Genomic DNA, 22525 nt, shown 5'->3' on the forward strand with positions numbered 1-22525 from the left:
TTTTGCAGAGAATCAAATTCTGTACAAAAAAGTCTGTGATAGAACCTGTTTATCTGGCACATTCTACCGGAGCACCTTCTTAATAATAATATATATTATGCATAGAAAAAATTGAAAAAAATTAAGCGAAGTTCGGAATCTTACTCACGTCAATTTGAGACCATCGTTCGATTGCATAATTGGTCAAATGAAGTTAAAGCTTCAATTTTAGTGTCCTGTTTGAAGGACAAAGCTCAACAAATTTTAGGAAACTTTAGGATAGATGATTTAAGAAATTTTAGTGTGTTATTAAAATTTTTAGAAAATCGTTTCGGTAAAGTTCAATTTTCTAGAGCTTATCTCAGTCATTTCCAAGCTAGAAAACAAAACAAAAATAAAGGTTTAATTGATTTTTCCAATGATTTGAATAAATTAGTGAAATATGCGTATCTGGGAATTTCAGATGATCCAAGAGATCAAATGGCCGGATTACAGTTTATTACAGGATTAAATCATTCAAAATTACAACACTCTTTACGGTCAAAAAGGTTAGAATTTCTTCAATTGGCGATTCGACGGGCTGTTGAATTGGAGTCGAGTGATAAATTATGTTTCGGAACCAAAGATGTTAAGGATGATCATATTAATAATAATAATGATCATAAAAATAATAAAAATTTTAATTCCAATAAACAATTTAATGATAAAAATTATTATAACAATAATTTTAGAAATTTCCGAAATAATAATAATTCTAATTTTTATAAAAAGAATTTCAGGAAATTCGATATTGGAAATTCTTCTTAAGGTTTTCAATGTTGGGTTTGTGGACAGAAAGGTCATTTGAGAAATAATTGTCAAATTCTTCGAGCTGTTCAAGCTAGTTTGGGAAATAATTCTCAAAATATTGAAAATTCTTCAAGTCACAATTCCTCAAAAAAAAAAATTTCGTTAGAATTAATTCATAATATAGTTAGTTCTTCGTAGATTTTTCAATATTTGGATTCTTCATTTAAACCTTTACTTATACTTAAAGGTGAAATTAATGGTAAAAAATATAATATGTTAGTTGATACTGCTGCTGATATTACGATTGTTAATTCTTTTCTTTTCAATAAGAAGTTTACTCGAGTAAAGAATTCTTCTCTTTTGATTTTTACAGTTTCAGGTGATAAAGTTAATTTGATTTTCTTGAGACTGTGGAAATTAAGATTTCAATTAACAAAATTTCTTTTGATTTAAATGATCTTCTTAAATTTATTTTAGATTTGTTCTAACGATCTTTATAGTTATTAGATGAGAAAAATGTTTTACGTTTTTAAAAATTATTATGGAAAAATATAAATATTTGTTCGAAAAGGTTATTGCATATTCTAGTAAGACTTTAAATAGTCGTGAACAAAATTATTGTGTTACTAGAAAAGAATTGTCAGCTGTTGTTATTCCGGTTGAACATTTTCGTCATTTTTCTCTTGGTAAACGATTCACAATTAGAACTGATCATGCTTCTCTTAGCTGGTTACTTTCTTTCAAAAATCCTTAAGATCAAGTTGCTTGTTGGTCAGAAATTTTGTTCCAATATGATTTTGAAGTTCAGCATAGACCTGGTCAAAGTTATGGTAATGCTGATGCTTTATCTCGGCGTCCATGTGATTGTAAAAAATGTTTGAAAATGGACATCATTACCTTGAGACATCGTTACCTTTAGATTTTCTTCGCGGAATATTTCCTTCAGAAAATATTTCTGAGGACAATTCTATAGGTGAATATGTTTTTGATCTTCGTAAAAATTACAACTCACTCATGATTATATGCGACGTAATTTAGAAATTGAATCAGAAAAACTTAAATCTAATATTTTGTGTTTTGACGTTGGCCAAAAGGTTTGGTTTCATTTTCCTAAAAGAGTTAAAGGGAAATGCCTTAAAGTTCAATCAGATTAGGAAGGTCCATATATTATTAAAAACAAATTGAATGATGTTGTTTTTAGAATTGAGAAAATTCCGAATAGTCGTTTAAAAGTGGAATAGACTCGCTCCTTATGATGTTGATGATTGATTGTTGACTCTTTCTGGATTCCTCATTTCTATTGAATTCAGGATCTTTGTAACGTCCAGTCTGAGAACGTTGGCTCTCATTGATCATTTGATTTTTGATTTGAACTCACAATGTCTATCCTGGAACGTTCTCGAGGAGTTACTATAGGATATACACGGTTGGAGCGTTTTTGTTGTTAAACAAAACTTTTAACAATCTTTTCTTCAATAATGGCCAAAATGAAGTTAAGTTAGGCACTAAATGTCCATGGTATTCTATAAAGTTCTGATAGTTGGTTTAAACTATTGAACTTATGTTTTTGGAAATTCCTTGCAAGGTGGATCATCCGTGATTATTATTTTTGTGATTTTATGAAAAAGATGCGTAGTCGGTTATTAATTTAGAGAAATGTTCTCCAAGAAGTGAGACTATTCAATTAAATAAAAAAAGAAATTTGAATTCAAATTAGGAATTTATTATTCACTTTGATGCTGCAGTAATTTTTAAAATCTGTCTAGATCTCCCTTGTTTTGACCTCCCAGATTCTTGGCATTTCCAGCTCTTGTGGATTTTCATTCTTTACTTCCTGGATTCTACTCTATGGAAAAGGAGGAAGGAAAGAAGAATTTTTAAAATTTGAAATTTTGACTGACGAACTCTTAGTGTTTAAGATTGTCTTTGAACTGTATAAAGTCACGTTATTAGTTAATTTGGATTATTTTAGCCTATTTTGGAGGTTTTTACCCGCCGCAGGATTTTTCCCTCCACAAGAATTTGTTTTATCTATTTTTAAGCAGGCAGAGTTAAGAAGCGACAATATTGGAATCTAGGCTGAACGATTATTTAATAAATTTTCATAATTTCGAATTAAAAGTTTAATTTTAGACTTTGCATGTTAATTTTTTTCAGCTCAATTCAATATTTTTACCCAGCTATTAGAAATTGCCAGGTGGTAATTTTTAGAAGATCGGTAGAAGTATAAAATGTATAAACGTCTCCATCTATAGATGGATTGACTAACGACAGTTTGTTAGTTGATGACGATTGCTTGACGATTAGATTGTTTATAGTAACGAGGGGAGAGTTTGTTTATCTCCAGTTTAGGACTGAGACTAGCTAACATTAGACGTCTTGTCTTTGATTCTGTATTTGAATAGGCCGCTTTTAAGAAACTAACTTTTAATATTAGTTGTTCTCATTCTATTATTTTACAATATATATATACACACAAATGAAGAATGTATGAAAGTTACGTTTCAGTAAATGAACAATTAAAAATATTAATTGCGTCGTAAACACTAAAAACTTAAATTAATTCAAATAAAGAGAAAATTTAATAAATCAAAATGCAACTAAATGAATTTCCAGCAAAAAAAAATTCGTTTATTTTACTGTCATTAAAACGATACATAGCCGAAAAATCGAATGTAACAGTGAATCGGCATCTAGTACATTCTACGGTACTTATTCCAGTACTTCTACCGTACGATCTGAACAAGGCGATTTTGACTAAAAAAAAACATAATTTGTAGAAGAAATAACGAGACCTCATCAGATATAAATTGTAAATGATAGACACTACAATTAGTCTACTTATTTGACCAATATTTGCAACTTATTTTTCTTTGCAAATATTCGTCCTACAACATTAGAAGTAAATAAAGCGTATCATAATTTTACACCTGAAAACGTAACATAGAAACCAGTAAAACATTTGGAATCATAAATGTTCATGCTTGCTGAGTTAAATTATGTATGAAAAGAAGTCTAATTTTTTGACCAACGTTTGCAACTAATTTTTTTTGCTACTTCTCGACATATGACACTTTTACTAAGCTAATTATTTTGGCTTGTCGGAAACGTCAAAACTTAGCTTAGTTGTTTTCATTCTATTATTTTACAATATATTTCATTCATTTAAGTGCTGGTAAGGCGCATAATTCACATCTTTACCACACCGGAGAGCCTACAAAACGCTGCCAAGCGTCCTTTTCTGATCCTTACCCTTCTAAATGTAATTCAACGAGAAGATTTACATATTCATTTAATTGTTATCATCAGAATAATATTTTATGTACAGTTAACATCTATTTGGTTATATGTTTAATTTCAATTCTTGAATATTTTTTAAAGTATAAGAAAAAAAGATTTTTCAGTAAAAGATTGGTGATTTCAGCTTCATTCACGTGATATTAATTAAAATATGTGGATTCAGCGGAATAATTTATTCTTAAATTAACAAAAAAATATGACACGGCTGGTTGTTTTTGGCCGCCAAATGTGCCACCAAATTTAGTATTTAAAATGCACATTGACTAGACTACTAAGCGTCTATCCTGGACGACGTCCTCCGGCGGAAGATGACTAGTGTCGCGAATTAGGAGACTTCATGGCTAATTAAAAGGCCATCTGTCCTAATTTTTCTTACTAGGCTGGTCACGTGATTAACCACGCTTCTAGTTATTTTATAAATTTCCACTACTCATTTATTTCCATCCCTGGAAAAAAATGTAAACGAATATAATTGTTTTAATGAAAAACTGTTGAAAAGAACAAAGAAAATAAAGTGTGAGAATTTTAACAAAAGCTTTATCAGAAAAGGCAGAGAAAATTAGTTAACAACGATTATTCAGAAAAGAGTGACCATTGTGGGAAAAAAATAAATTCTTTAAAAAAGTGAGATAGCCATTTTTGAGAAAAGGGTAATTCTTATCTGCTCTTAAAGTGGCATTCAAGTGTGTTTTTATATACAAGAGATGTAAGGGCGCAAACTTAACAAAAAAATCATTCAGAATTCAGAAATTGGAAAAAAAGTATTTTTAAAAAATGTTTACAGAAAAATGTTCAAAAAGCGATTCTGAACATCACTTAATTTTTTTAATTTTTTCTGTGTATAATATATATTTTCATTACGAAAGCACTCCGGCAGAATGTGCCGTTAAGCGCCTGAAACAGTCGATCTTCAAGCGGGCGTTCGGAGTGCTGTACTTTTTTACCTATTCCAGATAAACAGGTGCTCTCACAGACTTTTTTTTACAGAATTGGGTTCTCGAAAAAAAAACGTATTTTCATTTTTATAATAATCCGTTTTAAAATATTTCTTATCTCTATTAAAAAATTATTCCCTAGATATATTTTTTGGTTACAGGACTAATAGATCTCTAGAAGATCCCAATAGGAAATGTAGAATTCAAATAGGTTCAGCCAAAGAAATATTTGTTTTTAAAAGAAGTTCAATCGGAACATATAGATTTTAATCGTACTCGAGAGTAAATATTCTAAACTCATAGAATCCTTATTTTCCCGTTTTTGGATATTAATAGGATTATAAAAATTTTTTTTATTATACTTTACATCTCAATAGGATTTTGCATAATTTAATAAGTTAAACTCCTCCAACATCCAATGGTCAATACTCTTTCTTTTATTCCAGGCATTGTTTCAATTCGAATGAAAAAACCTTATGGGGATTATCGTGTTCAATAAGACTTCTCAGATAACAATTTCCATATTGAATAGAGACAGTTTCTTTGCGATGCCTTGATAGGATTTGATATAATTTTATGAGAATATTGAACATTTGATACGTATAAATCCTATTCAATTTTACAATAGGATTGGACGTTATTTAATGGGATTTTAATACTGTCGAAATTTTCTTTAAAATTGAGAGTAAACCGATTTAAGGTTTCAATAGAATCTTATTACCATAGAAAAAAAATCAGTTTAAACAAAAGGTAATTTTAATTCACTCTGGAGTTTTTTTGTTTATTCGGATTTGTTGTTTAAATATACCCTTGATATGAAATAATTAGAAACGTTGCTCAAAAAAATTCTGTTGATAGTGAGATTCGATCCTCGCATCCTCGGGTCTATAGTCCAGTACGCTGCCGACTGTGGGCAGGCCTTACTCCCCACTTGCACTGCTTAGCATAAAGCAATACTATGACTTTTAATTCTCAATTTCGAGAATCATGTTCCCCGAGCTTCAGAAATTAAAGAAATCAGACTGTATTTACTATTCGTATGTGTATTTACTTGATTCCTTATAGATTCATGTCAAGTTTTAAATGAAAGTTGCAATTATGTTAATAGTAAACTTAGCGTTTACTTTGAGTTATTTTAGCATAACTTCAATTTGAAAATAACTATAAATCATCTGTAAATCAACGTTAGATAAACGGTTGTTTGAGAATTGATAATTGGTCAATTATATAAATTTATTCGGTATAAATAAATTAAGGGAAAACAAAGACTTAGTGTTTTTTAGTTACAATATCCCTTCGCAGGACTTGATATTTTTCACACGGATGTTTTCTCTACGTTTCCATGGGTAAATAAATAGATTAAAAAGTGAATAGTGGCGTAGAGAATATCCTTTTATCACAATATTCATTCTTAAAATTTCGCTACCCAATTAATACAATGCTAAGAACAAGGAAAAGGGTATAAATTACCGGATGTTAGAAGAGATTAAACCAATAAAATGATGCAGAATCCTATTAAGATTAGAAATGAAATAAAAATAGTTGCTAAGTCGTATTTCCCTATTGAGATCTATTCATCTCCTATTGGATGTTGGAGAGTTCAAACCTATTAAAGAAGGCAGAGTCCTATTGAGATTTCATTAATAATTAAAAAAATTTCTAAGTCGTACTACCCTAATCGATTACTCAGTTTCTTATTCAAATATCTTCTATCGTTTCCTATAGAAACTCTCCGTTTCCTGTAGAATTGCTAATTACTTTTTAGAATCATCATCATCCTATTCAGTTGTTTGAATAGGAAAGTTCTGAATCCTATAGGTTTTACGATTACCATTCATATACCTATTCAGATTTACATAATCCTATTAGACTTTCTGTGGGTAAGGTTCATAAGCCTAAATGATCTAATTTTTTTTAATAGGATTGTTAAAGCAGAAATGGAATATGAAATTGTTGAGCAATAATAATGTATTATAATGCATATGTAACAAAATTTAGTATTTTTGTATCATATCTAGATGTTATTAACCTTTAGGTTGTGGAGGTGGTCGATATATGGACCAGCAGTCAGGTCAATGACTCTCTCTGAGATATCCAGTGATATTATGCGTACATTTTACATATTCTAAAAGGTTAATTTGTACTGAAACATCTCCGCAGCCTACAGGTTAATGAGTGCTACTTCTAATACAAACTCTGATAAAACTTAAAATTAGTAAATAATTACAACTAGGGCCAGAAATTTCGCTGCGCTAAAAAAAAAAAGATCATCAGATAATTTTTATTTTAATCAATAATAGTTTAATAAAAAAATTATCTTACCTGAAGATGAATAGGCTCAGATGATACAATGACAGTCCAGTACATAAAACGACGAAATTGGGTTATATAAACAAATAGAATTTTGATATATATATATATATATATATATATATATATGATATATACAATATATAACATATATACATCGTAAAATATATGTGTGTTCATCTATAGATGGATTGACTAACGACAGTTTGTTAGTTGATGACGATTGCTTGACGATTAGATTGTTTATAGTAACGAGGGGAGAGTTTGTTTATCTCCAGTTTAGGACTGAGACTAGCTAACATTAGACGTCTTGTCTTTGATTCTGTATTTGAATAGGCCGCTTTTAAGAAACTAACTTTTAATATTAGTTGTTCTCATTCTATTATTTTACAATATATATATACACACAAATGAAGAATGTATGAAAGTTACGTTTCAGTAAATGAACAATTAAAAATATTAATTGCGTCGTAAACACTAAAAACTTAAATTAATTCAAATAAAGAGAAAATTTAATAAATCAAAATGCAACTAAATGAATTTCCAAGCAAAAAAAAATTCGTTTATTTTACTGTCATTAAAACGATACATAGCCGAAAAATCGAATGTAACAGTGAATCGGCATCTAGTACATTCTACGGTACTTATTCCAGTACTTCTACCGTACGATCTGAACAAGGCGATTTTGACTAAAAAAAAACATAATTTGTAGAAGAAATAACGAGACCTCATCAGATATAAATTGTAAATGATAGACACTACAATTAGTCTACTTATATACATATCAAAATTCTATTTGTTTATATAACCCAATTTCGTCGTTTTATGTACTGGACTGTCATTGTATCATCTGAGCCTATTCATCTTCAGATAAGATAATTTTTTTATTAAATTATTATTGATTAAAATAAAAATTATCTGATGATCTTTTTTTATTTTTTAGCGCAGCGAAATTCCTGGCCCTAATTATAACGTAATCGGATGAAATTTATCTCTTCATTCACTATTTACTTTTTCATTTGTAAAAAGATTCAATTTTTCTCTGTTGAATAAATAATTAAAAATTAACTCAAATATTACTAAAGTTTATATAAAATATTTTTAAAACGTATCAATTTATCTTTTTAAAAACTTCAAATTAAGTACTTTATTCTTCCTTCAATACTCAAAAATTTGATCAATTATACTGATGTAAACAGATATAAGCATATGGATACTTTCAAACAAATAAAAAACATTTTTACGTTGAACACATTTTTGAAAAAATAAAATGTCTTTTCATTATAATTACGATAATAATTCTTGACCTTATCCGTTAAAATGAAGGTCAACCGAAAAAAATTCAATTTATTTTATGATAAATATTGTACATCATTACCTCGTACAGTATTTCGGTATATAAAAGTCCAATATTTTAGTAAATAGTAACTCAGTAATTATTAATGGTAAACATATTGTAGTACACAAATACAAATACTAGAATTAATGTATGGTAAGAAGTAAAAAGTTAATATAATTCAATTACTGTCTGGTGTAGCTGCAAAGCTTAATAAAAACTGACTGATATCTAAGAAAAAGCTACCTGTGAAAAACCTTTCCTTTCTCTTTTTTATAATCTTGGTTGAACGTTTCTTATTTATCTTTAAATTTAGCTCAGTTTTGATTTATACAGTAGTATATAGATAGCACCAATTTGTTCATTTGTATTTTTAATGCATTGAATACATATTTTTTTCACTGTTTTCTTCTACTACGCATCAAAAAAAAATTTACGCTCGGATTAACATTTAAAATATTGTTTGTAATTCAACCAATGCATATTTTATATATGCTCCGTTAATTTAACTATAGCCAAAGAGATACTTTTGATAAAAGCCTCAACTAAAAATATGTAACCACGTAGTTTATTCAAGTTCGGATAATTAAAAATGTAAGAATTCTTGTATTGACTAAGCAATATCAATTCGTTTTCATTATTAAGATACAAATATATTTCTCAGTATTAGATCTCACCTGATAAATGTATAGCAGAGAAATCAATCATTCACTTGAAAAATATATGTGCTGTATATTATATAAATTCTCTTCAAAATATTTAACTATATTTTCTCCCACACGACATTATGAAAAGTGTCTATCAATTATACAGATACGTAAGCTTGATTTATTAAAATTGTTCACATTCGTTTAGTACATTGAGCAGAAATAATCTAAAAATATTTCAAAATAATAATCAGTACAAATGATAGGAGAACCAAATATGAAAACATAAATGAAATTGAATACTAATAAAAACTTGAGAAAATACTTTGTTCTAATCATAAAACAGATTCTGTAACCTTTGTATCATGTAATGTTATTTTTAAAAATTATTGTTTGGCAATTTCTTGTGAAGAAAGAAAATTGTAAAGAAAATATTCAAAAATAACACTAACTAAAATTAATCATATTTGTATCAGCACCAAACAAATGTAATGTCACAGAAGTTATTTAATTTATTTTAATACTACTACACTTCAAAATTTTTAGCTGCTTTTGTAAACGTATCGTTCGACATTAATTATGATTATAATTTATATACAGTACTGGACATAAACGCTGCTTAATTTTTTAAAGGTTATAAATGCGATTTCCCTATACCGTCCGTCTTATAGAAAATCATGAAGGATTTATGTCCGGTACTGTATATTCATATAAAACTATTTTTTTTCAATGAAAAATGGATACTTTATATCAACAGATGAAATTGCAATAATCTTATGTTAATTGATTATAGAATGAATAACTGTCCGTTCTGTAATAGACGAGGCATTACGTTAAATCAATTGGTAACCAAAGTAAACTTAGGCCTGTTGGGACGGCTAAATTGTCTAGGGTACCAGATTAGTGATTTTTTGTCTTTAAGTTGGCACTTCTTGACCTACAGTGGAGAAATATGAGAAAGAACTCTTTGTACACTCGGCGTCATTAATGCCTGGTGTATCCTTGGAGAGCAATTACTGACTGCGGGTATTATTCTTTTTACATTGAGTTTCTAATCTAGAATTTTTCAAGCTTGTGCTGAACTCAGAAAACTATAAAATTTGTGATTACATTCGGAATACGATGTTTTAGTATGTAAAATATTTTTTTTTATTATTAGAAAGATACCAAGGTTTGTTACGAATAACGATAATTAGTGAAAATTTTTTAAAAAATTAATAAATAGAAACTTTCTACTGCTGTGCTTGAACGGCCATTTCAATTTTAAGACGTAAAAGATAAATAACTAATTACTCCTCTTTTTATGGAATTTCTATTAATTGTTGTTAATCATGACGGAACTTTGTACCCCTTTAATACGAACAAAAAATTTTTAACGTAGGGCGTTTTCCATTTAAAGAAAACCTCTCTCTGTGTTTGACACTGTGTTGACTAATTTTATAAATGGAACATTTACTTTGATTGTGTTTCGATAGAGGGCCGCTTATAAAAGTTACTAGGAGAAAAAAAATTTTTTTAAAAAATGTTTAAAAAAAATGAGAATTTTGAGATCATACATACATTGACATTTACATAGCATTGCATTGTGTAAATAATAAAAGATACTACCTTAATTTCATAACGAAAAACTTTTATATCTGATAATTTTCTCAATTTACCTGTATTATCCATTATTTTTTTTAAAAGTCAATCATTAATTTGCTGGTCGTTGTGAAAAAGTAGTGTTGCCAATGAAAGTATTGAAGTTACCAAGCTTTAGTTGGCATTAGGTTTTTGCTATAGTATGGTCGACACTGTGTTGCACCAAAGAATACAGACCCATGGGTCTGTATTCTTTGGTTGCACTGTGTCGACTTTTTTTTCTAAATGGAAAACGCTCGTATTAAAGCATCATATTTGGAATGTAATCACAAATTTTATAGTTTTCTGAGTTCAGCACAAGCTTGAAAAATTCTAGATTAGAAACTCAATGTAAAAAGAATAATACCCGCAGTCAGTAATTGCTCTCCAAGGATACACCAGGCTGAGCTGAAGTCAGACCCGAGGTCACCATTAGCAAACTGTTAATCATAGCTGCCAACTTCTGCCAGACACTGGTACCAACCCAAATAAATTAAAAATTAAAGAACCCGATCATAACATACATAACCTAAAATTTGTTATAAACAAGTAACGTATAGTATTTTGTTACCTTTGGTACGTATACCTCGTAACGAAAGTAATAATCATTTTTATTATCAACGAAGTCTCATAGCTGATAATTAATTATTAATTAATTACTATCAGACTGCGTTGATAATAAAAATGATTATGACATATTGCAGCCACGACGTTAAGCACCAGTTAGATCTGCACAACGCTTGGAAATCTTTTTCTTCCTGTCTATGATGGTGGACCGAGTAAATTATTGTCCCTAACTTTTCTTAATGCTCTATCGAATATTTCTGAACAATTAAATAACGGTTATTATAATTTATAAATATAAACAATAGAAGAGTTAATGTATTAGCTCTGCAGACAAAACACTACTAGATTTTTAATTTGCCGAGCCGAGTTCAACCCCAATCGCAGCGAATTTTTTTTTCTCTTTTTTTTTTAATGATATACAAGCGTTATTTTAGCATGCCAAAATTAGTTCTAAATAATAACTTCGCACATCGCCGGAAAGCTGGATACCCACACTCCATACCCAAGCAAGCAGCTTAAAATAATAAACAAAAAACATTTATATGAAGATGTGCTAGCTCCGTGGTCAGAGCGCCAGTTTTTTATTTTGCCAAGCAGGGTTCAAACCCAGTTACGGAAAGATTTTTTTTCTTGTTAAAATTGCAATTACATGCAATTTTAGGATGCCAAAATTAATTTTAAATATCAATTTTAATTTTTTCCATAATTATTTTTCTAATTAATGACGGAAGAGTAATAAACATTAAAGTAGTGCAGAAAAATTTATATTTATACAGCTACATTAGTCGTAGGATTTTTTTTTTTAACAAACAAAAATAATAAACAGCAAAAAACAGTTGAAACAATCCACGGCGAGTTTCGGCGCTTCGCTGACAAGCTCGTTTCCCACCCTCCGTACCCAAGCCTACAGGTTATGATTTATAAACATGTGAACATCAAATAAACGCATGTTAGCTCTGTGGTCAGAAACACGCGACTTTTATTTTGCCGGGCAGGGTTCGATCCCCGTCACGGCCAATTTTTTTTTCGTTGTTAAAATTTTACGAATGTAAAAAAAAAAATTTGCCGTGGCTGGGATCGAACCCTTATCGGCAGAATAAAAGTCTGGTGCCCTGACCACAGAGCTAGCATACATTCATTGGTCATTCTGTATTTATTAATTATAAGCTGTCGGCTTGGGTACGGAGAGTGGGAATAGAGCTTGCCGGCGAAGCGCCGGAACTCACCGTGGATTGTTTTGATTGTTTTTTTATGTTTATCATTACGAATTGTTTAAAAAATAATATTTTAACTAATGCAGCTACACATAAGTATAAAGATAAGTTTTTTTACACTGTTTGATTTTTTTATTATTTTTCCGTCATTGGTTAGGAAAATAATTATGAAAAAATTGAAATTGATGTTTAAAATTAATTCTGGTATCCAAAAATTGCAATTATATGTAATTTTAACAAAAAAAAGAGAGATGATTAATATCAGTGCTCTGCAGTGGTCTGAGTGCGACCCGAAAGGTCCACACGACCAACTTCCCAGTGGAAAAAATGGAAAACACCTCGAATAGAATTCGCTTCCGTTCTTCATAAAAAATCGAATTGTTATGAACGAAATGAGTCTATTTTTATCCATTTGATATGGTTAGTTACTTCATTTTAGTAAAAGAAAAAATTATGCGTTAGAAGAATTCAAATATACCTCATAGATCCTTTTATTCATTATTTACAACAAATTTCATTGTTATACATAGAGATGTGAATCGGTAATTGACGGGTAAATTTACCGTAAATTACCGGTAAAAAACGCGTCAATGACCAAGCCTGTTTTACCATACCGGTCAGAAAAATGCTGATCTCTGATTGGTTAATACATGTCCAATCACAGTTTAGAATTCCCAACGGCATACAACTGTTTATTTGTTCTATCAGGTATATATTTTCATTTTTATTTGTTTATTAAAAATACTGATAATATTTAATATAAGAAAATTCAATTTGTAGATAAGGATTTTCATTGAGAACTTGGTGCAATGGGGGAGAACAAATCAATATATAAACATTTCTCTGCATTACCTCTGCAACCTAACCAAAAATTAAAATCGTATTCATGTAACTATTGCAAGAAAAAGTATGCAGAAAACATTACTCGCATGCGAAAACATCTTTATCAAGAGTGTAGAAGTTGTCCTCAAGACTTACGGAAACTTTTAAAACCATGTAAACCTCGTAAACGAAATAATTCTCATCTAAACAGCACAGACGACTCATTTACTATTGAAGATTTGAATGAAGCAGACAATAGAGCAAGTACTTCAATGATTTCAAATGAAAATTTACCAAATAATATAAGTGTTTGTAGCAATAACTATAAAAAAAATACAATCGATAGTTTTTGTGATAAAATGTCAAAAAAAGATGAAGATTCTCTACAAGAACTACTTGCAGAAGCGATTTATGCATCTGGTACACCATTATGTATAACAGAAAATCCATATTGGCTAAAATTTTTTAACGCATTACGGCCTTCATTTAATTTGCCATCAAGAAATCAAATATCAAATAATCTTTTAGATTCAGTATTCGTTAGAACACAAAATATGGTTAATGAAAAAATTGAATCTGCTACTACTGTTGGAGTGCAATGTGACGCATGGTCTAATATTCGCAAAGAAGGAATCATCAATTTTATTGTAACAACCCCAGCGCCAGTTTTTTTCAAAACATTTCCAACTGGAACCGAATCACAAACTGCCTTATATATTTCTGAAAAAATAGGAAGTGTTATTGATGCTTTGGGAATTAAAAAAGTTATCGGAATTTGTACAGATAATTGTGCTGCAATGAAAAGTGCTTGGACTTTGATAGATCAAAAGTATAATGTCGACAAATTGTATTGTTATGGTTGTGCTGCTCACATTCTTAACCTACTCATGAAAGATATTGGTAGTCAAGCAACTGTTGAAACTTTGGTGACAAGTGCAACAGCTATTGTAAAAGGAATAAAAGAAGTACAAATAATGTCAGCGATTTTCAAAGAAATTCAATCTCAAGATGAACGTAGAGTATTTATTACCTTAAAATTACCAGCTAAGACAAGATTTGGATCTACTATAATTATGATTGACAGTCTTTGTGTTAATAAGCATAATCTTCAGGCTTTAGCAATTTCTTCAAAGGCTATTACATTATGGAAACCTGCTTCTCGTGCTCTTGTACTAAATGAAGAATTTTGGAATAATCTTCAACAAATTCTTCAATTGATGAAACCGATTGTAAAGTGGATAAATATTTTAGAGGGTGATAACCCTTTAATAAATAAAGTACCTGAATGTTTTTATGATTTATATAATCATTTTAATAATGCATTTAATAATATTGGAAATATTTTTTCGGAAGAAGAAAAGCTGAGCATATATACTTGTTTAGAAAATCGTAAAACTATGGCTCTACGGCCCATACATTATGCAGCTAACTTACTTGATCCTCAATTAAGAGGAAAAAATTTAAATAGGTCAGAAATGGTTGAAGCTCATCAATTAATTATAAATCTTGGTGATAAATTAAATCTAAATAGTGATAAGGTATTAAAAGATTTAACAGATTATGTGTTAGAATCAAGTATGTGGAGTTACGACTACGTTAAGCGAGCAAGTATAATCACTTCAGCATGTCAATGGTGGCAAAGTATTTGCCAAAAATCTTCGTTGAGCAAAATAGCTGTGGCTATATTGACTTTACCTGCAACATCAGCTGCAACCGAGCGTTCCTTTAGTACACAAGGATGGATTCATTCATCTAAAAGAAATAAGTTAAGTATCGATAGAGCTGGAAAAATAACATACATTGCAAGAAATTTAAAATTACTTAATCCTTCACCAAAAAATACAGAAGAAGAATGGGAAGAAGATGAGGAAAGTAATAAAGGAGAGGATGAAATAAGTGAAATTTGTGCTGAGCATGAAGAAGTTGAATTTTTAGAAGAAGAATTTACTCAAGACTAATTAGTGATGTTGATGGAATTGAATCAGTATTAGACTTGTTATTTCCTAATGAAATATGTCAATTATTATGTGATATTACTAGTTGATAGAAACTATAGATTATATGGTTTTATTTTTTCATAAATAATTTACATAAAAGTTAAAAAAGTCAAATTCTTTATAATATGTAATAACGAAGGATTATCTATTTTATAAAAAAAAATGTACCAAAAACTTAACTAAATAAACGTTTATAATAATTTTCAATATATTTATTATTTCTGTCCTAACAGTCAAAAATGTAAAATATTTTTTTTTATTACAAATTACAAAATTTTTTTTTCATCTTATAATAATTAATTAGTTTTAAATTAACAAGTGCAAAAAGCAAAATTAACTTAAGCAAATTGGCAAACAAGTTCGAAAGCAAGCCATTTCCTCGGTAAAAAGCTCATCATATTCATCTATATAGATGCGAATGACCGGTAATTTACGGTAATTACGCTGACCGACGGCTTGACGGTAAATTTTACATTCAGAATTTTTTGACGTCAGAATACCGTCAGATACCGGTAATTTTACGTGGTAATTACCGAATTTTCTATTACCGGTAAATTCACATCTCTATTTTAACGCATAATTTTTTCTTGTACTAAAAAAATGTTACCAACTGTATGACATAAATGAAAACATACTTTTTTCGTGTATATTGCTTTTTTTTTTGGGCACAGAGAGTGAAGGTAAAGCTTGCCCGCAAAGTGCCGGAACTCGCCGCGGATTTTTTAAACTATTTTTTATTGTAAATAAGTTGTTAAAAAAGGCTATTATCAATGTATTTGTACAAAAAAAGGTTAATGGCCCTGTTTAAATATTTTCTCATTTGTCATTGATTAATTGAAAAATAATTTTACATAAAAATCGAAATTTAAAACTCATTTTTGGCATGATAAAATTGCAATTACATGCAATTTAAATAAAAAAAAAAATTGTGCCGCAATTTGAATCGAACACCGTTCGGTAAAATCACTGTCGAACTTTCTGACTACAGGGCCAACATATTTTCATTTACTTTTTTTACGTTTAGATATCATAAGCTTCAGGCTTGGTAACAGAGGGTGGGGGATGTGCTTGCTCGTCAACTGTTCGAACTCGCAGTCTTCTTTAAAAAATAAGACGGAGATAGATAGATGTATTCTGTGCTCTGTCTTGCTCGGAACAGATTATTCTGAAATTTCTTGGTGCCCTAAGGCTCCCGTTTTTTAGTGCATCCCTGAAAATTAGCATTTCTCGAACGATTGCCCTGTTACCTACTCAATTTCAATTGACATCGAGCTTCGGCCTTTTGCCGCACAATGCGAGGGCGTAAAGTCAGCTTCGGGAAATTTTCTGACTTGAGCTTAGCCTTGACCGTATAGTAGACATTACTGTTTCCATGAATATTAATGGAGTGAGTAAACGATTTAAGTATTTGTATATATCAAAATATATAAAATTATTTAGAAATATTTTCAGTTTAAAGACAAATAAAATTAAGAAGTAATAAAAAGTATGTCAACTTTGAAAAACTTCAATGCATTACTAGTTTTATAGTGAAGTAAGATGCAAATATGTGTGATTAAAAATTTCATATTTGCTAAGAAGTCCAACACTTATACTGTCAATGATTCTATCGCTTTCTCGCAATAATTTTGAAAAATTGTAGTACAAATAATATCATGGCGGATAACGTATTAGAAGAATGCAGTAGTGATCAGCTGGAAAAAGTACTTCAATTTCAGGTAAAATATATATATATATATCAAATATACGTACAAATTAAGTATGTTAAGAATTTATTTTATGCTTTTTATCTATAGGACTTAACGAATATCGAAGATCTTTCTGTTTGTCGTGATGTTTTACAAAGGCATAATTGGAACTTGGAAGTTGCCGTTCAGGTAACAAACTTGATTGCTTATTTGATTATCACGAAATTTTTTTGATAATTACTAAACATTGCTATTTTTTCTATGTAATAGGAGCAACTTAATTTATATGAAGGAAGGCCTTCGATGTATGCACAAGATTTACGGTCAAGACCACCAGCGGTTTTCGATGATACTAGCTCGAGAATTTATTTTAATCCATCTGGCAGCTCTGGTAGTAGCGGTGGCTTCTTATCCCTTTTATTTTCCATGTGTTATAATTTAGTAACAAGCATTTTACATTTAGTATTTGCTATTTTTCAAACCAATGTACGACCAGGTATGGCGTATTCACGAACATATGGTTAAATATTTTCTAAATAACATTTCATATTGTAAATGAATTTTTAAAATTTCAGTTCCTTCGGATCCTGTTGAAGATGTTGTCAAATTTATTAGATTTTACGATGAAAAATACGGTGCAAATCATCCAGTTTTTTATCAAGGCTCCTACAGTCAAGCGTTATCAGATGCTAAACAAGAATTAAGATTTTTACTAGTTTATTTACACAAAGATGATACGCAACATGTTGATCAGTGGTGCAGGTATTTTTAAATTACTTTTTTCGAAAAAATTTAGTCTCTTTTTCAAAATTTCATTCATGATATTTAAAATCGATTTCGATTGATTTTTCAGAAATACATTAGCTAATAATAATGTTATTCGATTTATAAATACTCACACGCTTTTTTGGGCTTGTAATATACAATCAGGAGAAGGTTATAAAGTTACAGAAGCTTTGAGGGCAGCAACTTATCCATTTCTCGCACTTATTGTTCTAAAAGACAATAGAATGACCATAGTAGGACGGTGAGTTAATATTTCTAATTTCATTAAAATAATATTCATTCATGTCTGTTACATAATAATTTGTTTAGAATGGAAGGTGTACCATCACCTTCAGAATTGATAACACGATTGCAAACAATCATTGGAAATAATGAATTAAGTCTTATACAAGCACGACAAGAGAGAGCAGAGCGTAGCGCTGCACAATCGTTACGACAACAACAGGATAAAGCCTATGAAGAATCATTGCGAGCAGACCAAGAGAAGGACCGAAAACGAGAGCAAGAACGAAGAGCTCGTGAGGAACAAGAAGCTCAAGAAAAAGAAAAACTTAACGCCCAGGAAAAAGAAATTCAAAGAATTCGTGTAGAGAAAGAGCTCACGATACAAAAAGTTCCATTAGAACCAGAGTTTAATCATTCAGATGTTTGTCATCTTCAAATCAAACTTGGTGAAAGAACGTTAAAAAGAAGATTCTTGATGTCTCATACAATTCAGGTTTTATATTTTTCTTCTGAATCCTAACTCGGAGATCTATGGAAATAACGATGTTTCAACGTAACATTATTTTTTCAGGATTTATATTATTGGATTTTTAGTCAACCAGATTCTCCAGTAAATTTTGAAATAACAACTAGTTTTCCAAAAAGAGTGCTCTACCCGAATGTAGAATCGGCAACCCTTTTACAACTTGGTTTAACTCAACGGGAAGTTTTACATATAAACAGTTTAGATGATTAACCTTGTATTAAGGTTCATAAAATTACATAATTATGAACTGAATAATAATTCTATTTGTTTTTAAATCATAAAACATAAAATAAGTGATATAAATATGGAATGAATGCAATAAAAGTAAGCAATGTGTAATGTGTGTACGCAAGATAAAGTAAACATGTGATACGTGTAGCTAAAGAATGCTCATTTTCTTTTTTTTCCCTTTATCACTTTAGAAGTAATGCAATGAATAAAAACACAATTTGTGATTTTTTAATTGAGAAACGACACTAAATCCATTAACCCTTCAAGTTAATCAGTTGATGACAAATTAATGATTTCTATTTGAAAAACGTAGTTTTTAGAAAAATTCCAAAGCAATATTTAATATATCTTCTTTTAACGGTACATTTTTACGTCATTTATTGAAATTTTGTAAATATAGTAAAAATAAATACATAATAATAAGAATTTATTTTTTTCCACTACAAAATCAATCGCTCCATAAACCTGATCAATAACTAAAATCATTAAGTTGCTCAATTGCATACAATAAACAAAATTATTTTCGATTTCCGCCAAATAAATAGAAATAATTATTAAAATATTCAAGTTTTACTTCATAAACATAAGAGATTCACAGGAATTAAAATGAATTGAATTTTTTTTAGTTTATTATTTTTTATTATATCAAATTATTTTTTCTACATCAATAAACTTCTTTTACGTGAATTGATTATGATTTTTCTTTAAATTATCGAATTCTAAATGTTAGATATTTTTTACGTAGGTTGAAATATTAAAAATATGAAAAATAATTCTTCAATTTAATTATACTCTGTTATATTATGATATAAATCCACACATGAATTAAGATTTATGAATTTTATATTGAAATGTATGGTGAAGTAAAATACTTTTGATATTTGTAAATAATTCATATATCATGTTTAACTATCATTTCAATCAAATATTATTAATATTATCAAAATAAATATGTATTAAGGTTGTAAATTCATAAAAGATTATTTATTAAATAAAAAAAAAATGAAATTTTTACTAACAAAATCTTAACAATTAAGTTCAACTGATTTAATTTTTCTTACAGGTGTACAAGCGGTACATTCACCTGAATAATTCAATTTTGTACTTTTTCGAGTAGATCTACGTTGATGGGGAGTTAATATATAGTCATTCTCTTTTATTGATTCACGATTTAATTTTATTTTCAATTTGTTTGAAGGAGACGAAATCAATTGTCTATTTTTTTCTTTCAAATTGTCGATTTTATCTAATGCATTATTTGCTGCATTATTATGATCAAATTGTGAATGACTTCGCAAAATTCTTGATGATGATATAGTATTATCGCATATTAGAAGTGATTTTCGTTTTTTCGTTATTCCTCTTTTAGAAAATGATTTCATGTTATCATTATCTTGTGCTATTAATTCTGACGATGCTTCTGAATTAGAATAAGAATTAGTTTTTTTCAAAATATCACTATTGATACCTATATTTTTGTTGAAGTTGCGAGTTTTTACTATGTTTGGAAATGTTGGATTTTCATTTCTTTCGACAATTCTGTTTGGTGAAATTTTATCGTAATTAATTACTTCATTAAAATTTACTTTAACCGCAGATTTATCAAATTGATCGTAAGATTTTTCTATTTCATTATGTTTAAGAATCCCTTTTCCTCGAGTTTGTTCTGATGTAATGTAAGATATTGAATTATCTAATTTTGGTTCAGTTTTTAGTGGATTTTGTTTTCCTGTACTTGCTCTAGTATGGTAACATGGACTTTTTGAAAACATTATTTGATGATCAAGCTCTAATTTAATTTTTTGATCATTCATTTTTTGTTTTCTGGACGCTTCAATAAAAGCTCGCATATTGCTTTTACCCGTAATTTTATTTTTTATTATTGGCTGCTTCTTAAGTTTTCCTACTTTCTTTATATCTAGTTTCTCTTCAATCCAAGAATTTGTTTTTAATATTTCTAATTTTTCAAAACGTGAAAGACAATCCTTTATTTCGATTGACATCATGTCCCAAAATCCTTGAAGATCTCGGCATGTTACAAGTAATTCTTTATTACCTGTTATACAATCTGACACTAATCCGTCGAATCGTTTAAACTTCTTATTTATTAATAAAATTGTTTGTCCAATTGCCTGATTGATAATGTATTGACCATCATCAGTTGTTTCAGAACTTTCTTGAATTTTTTTCCATTTTTCACAAAGATTATGCAATCGATCAGTTTCTTGATTTAGAAGATATTTATAATATTGTGCAGTTTTTGGAGATTCATTTGCTGAGGCGTTGAGAATATCCGTGATATTGTCCTTTGTAGGAACTGCATTTCGTGGACTATTCAAACCTAAACGTTCTCTTTGTTCATCTCTTATATTACTTTTTCCACGTTTAGTTGTTACAAACGGGGAGAGAGCTGCTGGCACCAATGATTGGAATAGAACATTCGTATCCTTATCGCGTAATGAATTATTTTCGAGTATTATTTCACTTTGGTTTTTATTCATATTATTAACATTTTTAATCAAATTCACGTTAAATGTTGCTTCATTTTTTATATTATTATCGTTAAAGACTTTAATAATATTAGTAGTAGAAGTTTGTGGTTTTTTGTCTGTCGAGAAATTTTGTATATCTAACATTCGAACGGGAGCAATACCTTTAGGTGCATGAAATACATGATGTTCTATTGATGGAAAAGTCATAATAGGTTCTTCACTACGTTTCTTTCTCTTCTTTTTAGTTGTTTCTGGTTTACATTTTAGCAATGTATCAGACTTAGCTATCTTTTCTTTTTCAGCAAGTCTTTTAGCGGTAGCTCGAGTTATTCTTGTTGGAACTATCAGATGAGTTTTATTTTTTTTATGATGTTGACAATCAAGAGTTGTAAAGTTATCAGTTGTTGCAGACCAAGGCTTGTGATGGGGAATACCCACAACAAAGGGCGGTTTTTTACTCTGAGCATCGACTTTTTTTTTCATTTCTTTGTCAGCTTTCCATTTCAGCAATTGTTTCACCCGATTATTAACTTGTGCATTTTGTGATTGAAGCTCTTCAGGAAGTAAAATAGCTAAAAGAACAGTGCAAAACATTGTATGACTAAATGACAAGAAAAAATACTAAATAATTTAAGAATTAATATATACCTTCCGAAAGTTTCTCATCAACAATTGTGGCAAATCTATTTCGAGCAATATCTTTAGCTCTTTGTTGTTTACGCCTTTTTTCAACTTCACATGCTCGAGTTATGCGAGCTTCAATACTTCCAAATTCGAAACGTTTTTTTTTGAATTGATTTAAACGATCCATTGATATTGATATATATTTGATAGAACAAAATTATAATAAAATATCAATTCTATGATATTCACGTTGCTATATTTAACGTTTAACCGTCAACAGAAAAACATTTGAATTTGACATAAGGAATAAACTGTAGATATACAGTTATACATTCGGCTTCATTAATGCCTGGTGTATCTTTGGTGTAACGTCCAGGTTTAGCAAATGACAGTAGTGTCACCTTCTGGACTCGGTGTAAGTTCGTTGGTCGAGGTTT

The 22525-nt window shown here is 29.4% G+C and overlaps 4 protein-coding genes across 17 annotated transcripts in view; 2 read left to right on the forward strand and 2 right to left on the reverse strand.

Annotated features, from left to right (window-relative positions):
- LOC118067122 (guanine nucleotide exchange factor for Rab-3A-like) overlaps nucleotides 1-11850 on the reverse strand; it is a 46714-nt gene extending 34864 nt beyond the window's left edge. Inside the window, exons 1-2 of one of the 13 annotated variants that reach the window (XM_035083696.1) lie at nucleotides 10129-10165; nucleotides 9327-9523 (exon numbers count right to left, since the gene is read on the reverse strand). In XM_035083696.1, the coding sequence (XP_034939587.1) occupies nucleotides 9327-9357 (31 nt within the window). In that variant the 5' untranslated portion in view covers nucleotides 9358-9523; nucleotides 10129-10165. The other 12 variants (XM_035083695.1, XM_035083692.1, XM_035083693.1 and 9 more) reach the window with 12 other exon arrangements.
- A 1411-nt stretch (nucleotides 11851-13261) lies between these two features.
- On the forward strand, nucleotides 13262-15545 carry LOC118067131 (uncharacterized). The gene is made up of 2 exons (XM_035083713.1): nucleotides 13262-13405; nucleotides 13478-15545. Exon 2 carries the CDS (start codon nucleotides 13507-13509, stop codon nucleotides 15475-15477), a length of 1971 nt encoding a protein of 656 aa, XP_034939604.1. The 5' UTR covers nucleotides 13262-13405; nucleotides 13478-13506; the 3' UTR covers nucleotides 15478-15545.
- Nucleotides 15546-16867: 1322 nt separating this feature from the next.
- Nucleotides 16868-19125, forward strand: Faf2 (Fas-associated factor 2). Of its 2 annotated transcripts, XM_035083717.1 has the most exons (8): nucleotides 16873-16903; nucleotides 16969-17234; nucleotides 17313-17393; nucleotides 17475-17700; nucleotides 17780-17966; nucleotides 18058-18231; nucleotides 18300-18708; nucleotides 18787-19125. In XM_035083717.1, the coding sequence occupies exons 2-8, from the start codon at nucleotides 17172-17174 to the stop codon at nucleotides 18949-18951; spliced, it is 1305 nt and encodes a 434-aa protein (XP_034939608.1). In that variant the 5' UTR covers nucleotides 16873-16903; nucleotides 16969-17171; the 3' UTR covers nucleotides 18952-19125. The 2 variants fall into 2 exon arrangements, with proteins under 2 accessions (XP_034939607.1, XP_034939608.1); XM_035083716.1 differs by having other exon boundaries at nucleotides 16868-17234.
- A 609-nt stretch (nucleotides 19126-19734) lies between these two features.
- On the reverse strand, nucleotides 19735-22425 carry mars. The gene is made up of 2 exons (XM_035083714.1): nucleotides 22113-22425; nucleotides 19735-22036 (listed from the first exon to the last, which is right to left on the reverse strand). Exons 1-2 carry the CDS (start codon nucleotides 22273-22275, stop codon nucleotides 19998-20000), a joined length of 2202 nt encoding a protein of 733 aa, XP_034939605.1. The 5' UTR covers nucleotides 22276-22425; the 3' UTR covers nucleotides 19735-19997.
- Nucleotides 22426-22525: the final 100 nt, after the last annotated feature.

This window comes from Chelonus insularis, unplaced genomic scaffold, assembly GCF_013357705.1.
Source record: "Chelonus insularis isolate UGA/USDA-ARS -01 unplaced genomic scaffold, ASM1335770v1 contig_360_pilon, whole genome shotgun sequence".
In the NCBI taxonomy this organism is placed as follows: Eukaryota; Metazoa; Arthropoda; class Insecta; order Hymenoptera; family Braconidae; genus Chelonus; species Chelonus insularis.

Excerpts from the sequence above, each read along its gene's own strand:
- LOC118067131 (XM_035083713.1), top strand. The coding sequence starts at position 13,507 with ATGGGGGAGAACAAATCAATATATAAACATTTCTCTGCATTACCTCTG.
- Faf2 (XM_035083716.1), top strand. The coding sequence starts at position 17,172 with ATGGCGGATAACGTATTAGAAGAATGCAGTAGTGATCAGCTGGAAAAA. Across the intron at positions 17,394-17,474 it reads ACTTGGAAGTTGCCGTTCAG|GAGCAACTTAATTTATATGA; the intron begins GTAACAAACTTG and ends TCTATGTAATAG. Across the intron at positions 17,701-17,779 it reads TCAAACCAATGTACGACCAG|TTCCTTCGGATCCTGTTGAA; the intron begins GTATGGCGTATT and ends TTAAAATTTCAG.
- mars (XM_035083714.1), bottom strand. The coding sequence starts at position 22,275 with ATGGATCGTTTAAATCAATTCAAAAAAAAACGTTTCGAATTTGGAAGT. Across the intron at positions 22,037-22,112 it reads TGATGAGAAACTTTCGGAAG|CTATTTTACTTCCTGAAGAG; the intron begins GTATATATTAAT and ends CTGTTCTTTTAG.